Source organism: Xyrauchen texanus, chromosome 31 (assembly GCF_025860055.1).
Source record: "Xyrauchen texanus isolate HMW12.3.18 chromosome 31, RBS_HiC_50CHRs, whole genome shotgun sequence".
In the NCBI taxonomy this organism is placed as follows: domain Eukaryota; kingdom Metazoa; phylum Chordata; class Actinopteri; order Cypriniformes; family Catostomidae; genus Xyrauchen; species Xyrauchen texanus.
Window position 1 is genome coordinate 5795106 of NC_068306.1, and position 12332 is coordinate 5807437.

Genomic DNA, 12332 nt, shown 5'->3' on the forward strand with positions numbered 1-12332 from the left:
CACACACACACAAGTTACATTACATCAGTCTGTCTTACACACACACACGCACACACACACACACACAAACACTCACTCACTCACTCACACACACATGCACACACTCACACAAACACTCACTCACACACACACACACACAAGTTACATTACATCAGTCTGTCTCACAGACACACACGCACACACACACACACACAAACACTCACACGCACTCACACGCACACACGCACTCACACACACACAAACACTCACTCACACACACGCACATGCACACACTCACACACTCACTCACACACACACACACACACGTTACATTACATCAGTCTGTCTCACTCACACACACTCACACACAAGTTACATTACATCAGTCTGTCTCACACACATACAAACACTCACTCACTCACACACTCACACAAACACTCACTCACACACACACACACACACACACTCACACTCACTCACACACACACACACACGCACTCACACGCACACACACACTCACACACACAAACACTCACACACGCACACACACTCACACACAAGTTACATTACATCAGTCTGTCTCACTCACACACACTCACACACACACACACACACACACACAAGTTACATTACATCAGTCTGTCTCACACACACACACACATACAAACACACACACACACGCACACACACACACGCACACGCACACATACAAACACACACACGCACGCACACACACCCACACTCACACACACATGCACGCACGCACGCACACACACCCACACTCACACACACATGCACGCACGCACGCACACACACACACACACACACACACACACACACGTTACATTACATCAGTCTGTCTCACACACACACAAACACTCACTCACTCACTCACACATGCACACACACACACACACAAACACTCACTCACACACACACGCACACATACTCACACACTCGCACTCGCACACACTCGCACACGCACTCGCACTCTCACACACACACACACACTCACACACACACACACACACACACACACACACACACTCGCACTCTCACTCACACACACTCACATGCACACTCGCACACACACACTCACACACACACACGCACACACACCGCACACACTGACACACACACACACTCACACACAGGCACGCACACACACACTCATTCACACTCACACACACACACTCACACTCTCACACACTCACACACACACACTCACACTCTCACACACACACTCACACACACTCTCACACACACTCTCACACACACTCTCACACGCACACTCACACACACACTCACACTCTCACACTCACACACACACACGCACACTCACACACACACTCACACTCTCACACACACATACACACACACGCACACTCACACTCTTACACACACACACACTCACACACACACATACGCACACACACACACACACACACACTCACACACACACACACACTCACGCACACTCGCACGCAAACACACGCGCGCACACACACACACACACACACACACACACACACACACACAGTTAATGTCTCACCATAGCTTGTTCTATCTTGTTATCGATGGCAATCATGCTGCTGTTGGTTCCACTGTAATAAAGACAGAGAAAAACTATTTTAAATGAACGGCGCCAAAATAAATGATACCAAATCATGGAATGATCCATTTCAGCTCGCCTCATGAATATTAATGAGGTGATTTAGTGTTCGCCATAAAAGGCTTTCCCGGTTTGCTGAAGCTTCTGTTTGATTCTACAGTTTTACATGGCTGGCTACAATCTCTCTCTTTACTAAAGCAAAATTAAACTCTTAAACATGACCTCCCTTTCACTTATTCAAAGACAGAAGTAATACTCAGGAACTGGCGAACACTGTGAACGGCTCTGTGTGTGTAACACAGATGGTATTGTTCTGAATGTGGTAGGCAGCACATGGTTCCCATAATGGAAACATCCCAGCACACACTCAAGAGCAGAACATAAAGGATGGGAAAAAGACTTCAACTAACTCCCTCATTCTGCCCTTTGAGCCCGACTAACCGAGACTCGCCAAAAGTTACCTGTGGAACAAAAGCAGAAGTGACAGGAGGGCGGAGTCAGAAGGGCGGAGTCTTTGTTTGTGAGTAATAGCCCCTCCCCTTTCTGCTCTCGTGCATGCGGTTCCAGAAGTCATTGAGATCCAGTCTGGATTGGGACAGCTCAAGCACACTGGACTCTGAATTCTCTGGTCGGAACTGGAAGAAGAACCAACATGGCCAGTTCTGGGATGTTCCCCTGAGCGTTGTGTGTGAGCGCGGCCAGCAAGAGGCGCAGTGTCTGCAACGGACCAGGCTAAGTTTACACAACTAGCAGCATCACTTTTAGATTTTAACTGCACGGCATTCCCTAATGCTAAAGTAGCAGTGGCGCCATTGTTGACCCCTACAGTGAGGCTAGTCCCACTGGATGCACTCCTGGAAGACCCCCCAGAGGACTCTAGAGTGGAACAAGGGTTGCTTTCTGAGGGGCAGCCAACGGTGTGCGTTGTTCTGGAGGTGGTGGAAGTTTCTGAAGTGGAGACGACTGTCGTCGTGCCGAGGGTGGGTTTCAATCTGTCTTGTCTCGGAGTAGAGGACCTTCGAAGCTCCGCAGTGCACCAAGTTGCGGCGTCTCTTGGGTTGTTTCTGGAAAATGTCTGAGGTATGCTCCTGCTAATAATTGGCTCTTTGTTTTCCATGGACACAGCTAAGCGACCGGTCTTCGTGTAGTACTCAAGCTTGCCTGTTGGCCAAGAATCGCGTACCCTTGCTTGCGCAATTCTTCGGACCCGGACATTTTCTCTTAGAGTAACGCTTGCTCTCGTTCGCTCTCCGGGATGGAGGTGTGGCCAAGGGTGGTATGGGACAGGGGCAGGTCTAGACCTGGTGTTGGGGGCGGGACTTGAAGAATGAGGTAGGTGTGGCTCAGAGGCATGTGAAGGCGGGTTTGGGGAGGCTGACTTAGACTTCTGATTCTCCCTTTGGGTTTGATCAGGAACTGGTGTATGAGATACAGCCAGTGACACAGATGGAGGAAGAGACAGGGGACGAGGCTGTTTTTTACTCTCAAAAAAGGACACCATCTTTCTTACACTGACAAGCATGTTGGGGAATAGCCAAGTCACGTACATGCATATCAAGCACAAATAGCCACAAAGACGTAAGCCGTTGCCTTCATGCACCGGCAGGTAGCGCAATCATGTAATCGTTTCCTGTGACCTCCGTCTGAAACATCCGGGGGATCCAGAGTCACGACTCAATCAGTGAATCAGTATCTTGTTACTGAGTTACGGTCATGCTACTAAATATGTAGTTCAGTTAGTAATGCCGCTAATTTTCAGTAGTCACTCCCCCAACACAGATCCTGATCTTGGAGAGTCCACAGGAAATGCTCCATAATGTCCATCACGAGACCTCTGTCCCCTCAGAACAGTAATCCGCCCTATTGTGCCAATCCAAAGATTCCTTGAGTGGCGCGATGATTGCCGTAATCTGGGGTAAAGATCCACCCGTTTAACCAGTCAAAGCCGTAATCTCAAAACCTCTCCTGCAGTCTCCAAGGCGGCGCTCGTATCAGTGGACAGTCCCATGATCTCTGGAGGCCTGTAGGACAGTTTACATGTCTCTGGATGCGTGTGTATTCCCTCATGACACACAAACACATGTAAATGTGTACACTAGCACACGCTGTGTTTCTTCAGTCAACACTGGACTCATTCATTCAGTTCTCCGCCCACTTTCCATTTCAGCCAATCACGACTGCCTTTGAGATTCTCTTCCTGCCCACACAGCTCCCAGCATTCCACACTCCACCCACCATCTGATATCACACAAAACACAGGCTGCAACATGGCTAAATCACATACTGTCTCTCCTAAATGGTATGCAAGGTTAGAATTAGCGAGTATAAAAGTGCCCGTGCGTTCACAAGCCCTACAGAGGAGTTTATGACAGTTCTTTCAACATTTTAGTTTCACAGAAATGAATGTGAGACCGCAGCTGCCACAGCAGTTTTTAACTGTATGAATAGTAAATCAATATTAGGATGCTAATGTTAATATGCCAATCAACTGTATGTGCCATCAGGTTAACACCTGTGGGCCATGACACTAACACAATACAATAAACATTAACTAAACAACATCAATGTAACAAATAACACCACAATGTACACAACTGACACAAACAATCAGAACAAATATACATTTAATATACACATAAAATATGATTTCACAACACAGTCTCAAAGCAGATTTACAGAGCATTAATGAGATGACCACACAGGGACTTCTGGGGACACCCGATTATTATATATATATTACAACCACCATGTTACTGGTTTAATTTACTGTATAGTTAACAATAAGTACATTTTCACCATTAACTGTAATTTATTCATACATTTTTACTTCTTAAAAACACATTTTGTATTGTTTGTTACAATATTTCACCATAAAAGAGCATGAATTGCCTTAAATCTAATTCAATATTTTATTTATTTGTTTACAGTAACTTAAATATGTACTTAAATAAAATATGTTAAGTAAAATATATTTTTGTCCTGTACAGTATATGGTCCAGTAGCTCCCAGTGAACCAATAACAGTTTTTACAGTAGCATTTTTAAAAAATTACTTGTTTACAGTATTTTACCGTAAAATTACATGTACTGTCTTGTTAAATAAAATATATTTTTTTCCTGTACGGAACATGGTCCAGTAGCTCCGAGTTAACAAATAATAGTTTTTACAGTAGCATTTTTACTTTTTAAATTTCTTATATTTTTTAACAATGTTTTACCGTAAAATTACATGTACTGTCTTGTTAAATAAAATATATTTTTTTCCTGTACGGAACATGGTCCAGTAGCTCCGAGTTAACAAATAATAGTTTTTACAGTAGCATTTTTACTTTTTAAATTTCTTATATTTTTTAACAATGTTTTACCGTAAAATTACATGTACTGTCTTGTTAAATAAAATATATATTTTTTTCCCTGTACAGTACATGGTTCAGTTGCTATCGGTGAACCAATAATAGTTTTCACAGTAGCATTTTAACTTCTTTTTGTATTTGTTTACAGTATTTTACCATAAAATTACTTTGAAACCTGAAAATGTTTTTTATATTCAGCCCAATCCTGACCAGGTGTCGTAAATTACATCCTGTTAGAGCGCAGATGAAGTATTGTGCCAGACACACAGCAATGTGCACACAGGAAGTCAAATGAGGAAACAGATATCAGCTCACAGATCAGATCTGACCTTATGTTGATTAACTGCAGAATCTACAACATCATGAAGTGTGTGTGTCTGCAGCACTGATGCAGCTGAGCAGCTGCTGTTTAATGCAGAAAATACAGTCAAACATTGAGAATATAACCATAATAATGACTATTACTGTCATGAATTCTAATTTACATGTAAAAAGGTCTGTGTAATTATGTCCGAATGCTGTTGATTGAGCTTCACTTGTACTGAACCCGCAATATTCCTCCACTTACACGTGCAGACTGAAACAAGAGTTTGTGTTTGTGAGTTGTGCTATTGAGGTATTTGCTCTGGACCTGTGACAGTAAACACTCCAGAAACCAACAGCATCACCTTTCCAAACCCGTCAACTCAAATACAACAGCAATAAACTCACACCTAAATATAGAACTGAAGCGTCATTAACAGTCATGCGGAAACAGACTTCACACTTAAAGGGGAAGTTCAGCCAAATAGGAAAATTCTGTCATCATTTATACACCTTCATGTCACTCCAAACCTGTATGACTTTCTTTTAACTGTGGAACACAAAAGGAGATGTGTTCAACACAAAATTATTGTGCGGGAACGCAAAACTTATTGTGCGGGAACACAAAACTTATTGTACAGGAACACAAAACTTATTATGCAGGAACACAAAACTTATACGGGAACACAAAACTTATTGTGCAGGAACAAAAATTTATTGGGAGGGAACACAAAACTTATTGTGCAGGAACACAGAACTTATTGGGAGGGAACAAAAACTTATTGGGAGAGAACAAAAACTTATTGTGCAGGAACACAAAACTTATTGGGAGGGAACAAAAACTTATTGGGAGGGAACAAAAACTTATTGTGCAGGAACACAAAACGTATTGTGCAGGAACACAAAACGTATTGGGAGGGAACACAAAACTTATTGGGAGGGAACAAAAACTTATTGGGAGGGAACAAAAACTTATTGGGAGGGAACAAAAACTTTTTGGGAGGGAACAAAAAATTATTGGGAGGGAACAAAAAATTATTAGGAGGGAACAAAACATTATTGGGAGGGAACAAAAACTTATTGGGAGGGAAAAACAATTATTGGGAGGGAACAAAAAATTATTGGGAGGGAACAAAATATTATTAGGATGGAACACAAAACTTATTGGGAGGGAACAAAAAATTATTGGGAGGGAACAAAAACTTATTGGGAGGGAAAAACAATTATTGGGAGGGAACAAAAAATTATTGAGAGGGAACACAAAACTTATTGGGAGGGAACAAAAAATTATTGGGAGGGAACAAAAACGTATTGGGAGGGAACAAAAACTTATTGGGAGGGAACAAAAAATTATTGGGAGGGAACACAAAATGTATTGCAAAGGAACGCAAAACTTATTGGGAGGGAACACAAAACTTATTATGAGGGAATGCAAAACTTATTGGGAGGGAACACAAAACTTATTGTGAGGGAATGCAAAACTTATTGGGAGGGAACACAAAACTTATTGTGAGGGAACTCAAAACTTATTGTGAGGGAACGCAAAACTTATTGGGAGGGAACGCAAAACTCACAAAACTTATTTGGAGGGAACGCAAAACTTATTGGGAGGGAACACAAAACTTATTGTGAAGGAACGCAAAACTTATTGGGAGGGAACACAAAACTTATTGGGAGGGAACGCAAAACTTATTGTGAGGGAACACAAAACTTATTGTGAGGGAACACAAAACTCACAAAACTTATTGGTAGGGAATGCAAAACTTATTGGGAGGGAACACAAAACTTATTGTGAGGGAACGCAAAACTTATTGGGAGGGAACACAAAACTTATTGTGAGGGAACGAAAAACTTATTGGGAGGGAACACAAAACTTATTGTGAGGGAACACAAAACATATTGTGAGGGAACGCAAAACTTATTGTGAGGGAACACAAAACTCACAAAACTTATTTGGAGGGAATGCAAAACTTATTGGGAGGGAACAAAAAATTATTGGGAGGGAACAAAAATGTATTGGGAGGGAACAAAAACTTATTGGGAGGGAACAAAAAATTATTGGGAGGGAACACAAAACGTATTGCAAAGGAACGCAAAACTTATTGGGAGGGAACACAAAACTTATTATGAGGGAAAGCAAAACTTATTGGGAGGGAACACAAAACTTATTGTGAGGGAACTCAAAACTTATTGTGAGGGAACGCAAAACTTATTGGAAGGGAACGCAAAACTTATTGCAAAGGAACGCAAAACTTATTGGGAGGGAACGCAAAACTTATTGGGAGGGAACGCAAAACTCACAAAACTTATTTGGAGGGAACGCAAAACTTATCGGGAGGGAACACAAAACTTATTGTGAGGGAACGCAAAACTTATTGGGAGGGAACACAAAACTTATTGGGAGGGAACGCAAAACTTATTGTGAGGGAACACAAAACTCACAAAACTTATTGGTAGGGAATGCAAAACTTATTGGGAGGGAACGCAAAACTTATTGGGAGGGAACACAAAACTTATAGTGAGGGAACGCAAAACTTATTGGGAGGGAACACAAAACTTATTGGGAGGGAACGCAAAACTTATTGTGAGGGAACACAAAATTATTGTGCGGGAACGCAAAACTTATTGTGCGGGAACACAAAACTTATTATGCAGGAACACAAAACTTATTATATGGGAACACAAAACTTATTGTGCAGGAACAAAAATTTATTGGGAGGGAACACAAAACTTATTGTGCAGGAACAAAAAATTATTGGGAGGGAACTCAAAACTTATTGTGCAGGAACACAGAACTTATTGTGAGGGAACAAAAACTTATTGGGAGAGAACAAAAACTTATTGTGCAGGAACACAAAACTTATTGGGAGGGAACAAAAACTTATTGTGCAGGAACACAAAACTTATTGTGCAGGAACAAAAAACTTATTGGGAGGGAACAAAAACTTATTGGGAGGGAACAAAAACTTTTTGGGAGGGAACAAAAAATTATTGGGAGGGAACAAAAACTTATTGGGAGGGAACAAAACATTATTGGGAGGGAACAAAAACTTATTGGGAGGGAAAAACAATTATTGGGAGGGAACAAAATATTATTGGGATGGAACACAAAACTTATTGGGAGGGAAAAAAAAATTATTGGGAGGGAACAAAAACATATTGGGAGGGAAAAACAATTATTGGGAGGGAACAAAAAATTATTGGGAGGGAACACAAAACTTATTGGGAGGGAACAAAAAATTATTGGGAGGGAACAAAAACGTATTGGGAGGGAACAAAAACTTATTGGGAGGGAACAAAAAATTATTGGGAGGGAACACAAAACGTATTGCAAAGGAACGCAAAACTTATTGGGAGGGAACACAAAACATATTGTGAGGGAATGCAAAACTTATTGGGAGGGAACACAAAACTTATTGTGAGGGAACTAAAAACTTATTGTGAGGGAACGCAAAATTATTGGAAGGGAACGCAAAACTTATTGTGAGGGAACGCAAAACTTATTGGGAGGGAACGCAAAACTCACAAAACGTATTTGTAGGGAACGCAAAACTTATTGGGAGGGAACACAAAACTTATTGTGAGGGACCGCAAAACTTATTGGGAGGGAACACAAAACATATTGTGAGGGAATGCAAAACTTATTGGGAGGGAACACAAAACTTATTGTGAGGGAACTAAAAACTTATTGTGAGGGAACGCAAAACTTATTGGAAGGGAACGCAAAACTTATTGCAAAGGAACGCAAAACTTATTGGGAGGGAACGCAAAACTCACAAAACTTATTTGTAGGGAACGCAAAACTTATTGGGAGGGAACACAAAACTTATTGTGAGGGACCGCAAAACTTATTGGGAGGGAACACAAAACTTATTGGGAGGGAACACAAAACTTACTGGGAGGGAACGCAAAACGTATTGTGAGGGAACACAAAACTTATTGTGAGGGAACACAAAACTCACAAAACTTATTGGTAGGGAATGCAAAACTTATTGTGAGGGAACACAAAACATATTGTGAGGGAAAGCAAAACTTATTGTGAGGGAACACAAAACTCACAAAACTTATTTGGAGGGAACGCAAAACTTATTGGGAGGGAACACAAAACTTATTGTGAGGGAACACAAAACTTATTGTGAGGGAACGCAAAACTTATTGTGAGGGAACACAAAACTCACAAAACTTATATGGAGGGAATGCAAAACTTATTGGGAGGGAATGCAAAACTTATTGGGAGGGAACACAAAACTTATTGGGAGGGAACAAAAAATTATTGGGAGGGAACACAAAACGTATTGCAAAGGAACGCAAAACTTATTGGGAGGGAACACAAAACTTATTGTGAGGGAATGCAAAACTTACTGGGAGGGAACACAAAACTTATTGTGAGGGAACTAAAAACTTATTGTGAGGGAACGCAAAACTTATTGGAAGGGAACGCAAAACTTATTGCAAAGGAACGCAAAACTTATTGGGAGGGAACGCAAAACTCACAAAACTTATTTGGAGGGAACGCAAAACTTATTGGGAGGGAACGCAAAACTTATTGGGAGGGAACACAAAACTTATTGGGAGGGAACACAAAACTTATTGGGAGGGAACACAAAACTTACTGGGAGGGAACGCAAAACTTATTGTGAGGGAACACAAAACTTATTGTGAGGGAACACAAAACTCACAAAACTTATTGGTAGGGAATGCAAAACTTATTGGGAGGGAACGCAAAACTTATTGGGAGGGAACACAAAACTTATTGTGAGGGAATGCAAAACTTATTGGGAGGGAACACAAAACTTATTGTGAGGGAACACAAAACTTATTGTGAGGGAACGCAAAACTTATTGTGAGGGAACACAAAACTCACAAAACTTATTTGGAGGGAATGCAAAACTTATTGGGAGGGAATGCAAAACTCATTGGGAGGGAACACAAAACTTATTGTGAGGGAACGCAAAACTTATTGTGAGGGAACACAAAACTTATTGGAAGGAACGCAAAACTTATTGGAAGGGAACGCCAAACTTATTGCAAAGGAACGCAAAACGTATTGGGAGGGAACGCAAAACTTATTGGGAGGGAACGCAAAACTCACAAAACTTATTTGAGGGAACGCAAAACTTATTGGGAGGGAAGACAAAACTTATTGTGAGGGAACGCAAAACTTATTGGGAGGGAACAAAAACTTTTTGGGAGGGAACAAAAAATTATTGGGAGGGAACAAAAAATTATTGGGAGGGAACAAAAACTTATTGGGAGGGAACAAAACATTATTGGGAGGGAACAAAAACTTATTGGGAGGGAAAAACAATTATTGGATCACAAACCTTATTGGTAGGGAACGCAAAACTCACAAAACGTATTGAGAGGGAACGCAAAACTTATTGCAAAGGAACGCAAAACTTATTGGGAGGGAACGCAAAACTTATTGCAAAGGAATGCAAAACTTATTGTGAGGGAACACAAAACTTATTGCAAAGGAACGCAAAACTTATTCCAAAGGAACGCAAAACTTATTGGGAAGGAACACAAAACTTATTGCAAAGAAACGCAAAACTTATAGGGAGGGAACGCAAAACTTATTGTGAGGGAACACAAAACTTATTGTGAGGGAACACAAAACTCACAAAACTTATTGGTAGGGAATGCAAAACTTATTGGGAGGGAACAAAAACTTATTGTGCAGGAACACAAAACTTATTGTGCAGGAACAAAAAACTTATTGGGAGAGAACAAAAACTTATTGTGAGAGAACGAAAAACTCACAAAACTTATTGGTAGGGAATGCAAAACTCACAAAACGTATTGTGAGGGAACGCAAAACTTATTGTGAGGGAACACAAAACTCACAAACCTTATTGGTAGGGAACGCAAAACTCACAAAACGTATTGAGAGGGAACGCAAAACTTATTGCAAAGGAACGCAAAACTTATTGGGAGGGAACGCAAAACTTATTGCAAAGGAATGCAAAACTTATTGTGAGGGAACACAAAACTTATTGCAAAGGAACGCAAAACTTATTCCAAAGGAACGCAAAACTTATTGGGAAGGAACACAAAACTTATTGCAAAGAAACGCAAAACTTATAGGGAGGGAACGCAAAACTTATTGTGAGGGAACACAAAACTTATTGTGAGGGAACACAAAACTCACAAAACTTATTGGTAGGGAATGCAAAACTTATTGGGAGGAACAAAAACTTATTGTGCAGGAACACAAAACTTATTGTGCAGGAACAAAAAACTTATTGGGAGAGAACAAAAACTTATTGGGAGGGAACAAAAACTTTTTGGGAGGGAACAAAAATTATTGGGAGGGAACAAAAATTATTGGGAGAGAACAAAAACTTATTGGGAGGGAACAAAACATTATTGGGAGGGAACAAAAACTTATTGGGAGGGAAAAACAATTATTGGGAGGGAACAAAAAATTATTGGGAGGGAACAAAAAATTATTGGGAGGGAACAAAAACGTATTGGGAGGGAACAAAAACTTATTGGGAGGGAACAAAAAATTATTGGGAGGGAACACAAAACGTATTGCAAAGGAACGCAAAACTTATTGGGAGGGAACACAAAACTTATTGTGAGGGAATGCAAAACTTATTGGGAGGGAACACAAAACTTATTGCAAAGGAACGCAAAACTTATTGGGAGGGAACGCAAAACTCACAAAACTTATTTGTAGGGAACGCAAAACTTATTGGGAGGGAACACAAAACTTATTGTGAGGGACCGCAAAACTTATTGGGAGGGAACACAAAACTTATTGGGAGGGAACACAAAACTTACTGGGAGGGAACGCAAAACTTATTGTGAGGGAACACAAAACTTATTGTGAGGGAACACAAAACTCACAAAACTTATTGGTAGGGAATGCAAAACTTATTGGGAGGGAACGCAAAACTTATTGGGAGGGAACACAAAACTTATTGTGAGGGAATGCAAAACTTATTGGGAGGGAACACAAAACTTATTGTGAGGGAACACAAAACTTATTGTGAGGGAACGCAAAACTTATTGTGAGGGAACACAAAACTCACAAAACTTATTTGGAGGGAATGCAAAACTTATTGGGAGGGAATGCAA

The 12332-nt window shown here is 40.8% G+C and overlaps 1 protein-coding gene across 2 annotated transcripts in view; it reads right to left on the reverse strand.

Annotated features, from left to right (window-relative positions):
• The window catches only part of LOC127625286 (TSC22 domain family protein 2-like), a 29685-nt gene that overhangs the window by 938 nt on the left and 16415 nt on the right, over window positions 1–12332 (reverse strand). The window contains exons 1-2 of one of the 2 annotated variants that reach the window (XM_052100478.1): window positions 2053–9149; window positions 1532–1583 (exon numbers count right to left, since the gene is read on the reverse strand). In XM_052100478.1, the coding sequence (XP_051956438.1) occupies window positions 1532–1583; window positions 2053–3140 (1140 nt within the window). In that variant the 5' untranslated portion in view covers window positions 3141–9149. Of the gene's footprint in view, window positions 1–1531; window positions 1584–2052; window positions 9150–12332 lie in introns of those variants that run through there. The other variant, XM_052100479.1, reaches the window with a different exon arrangement.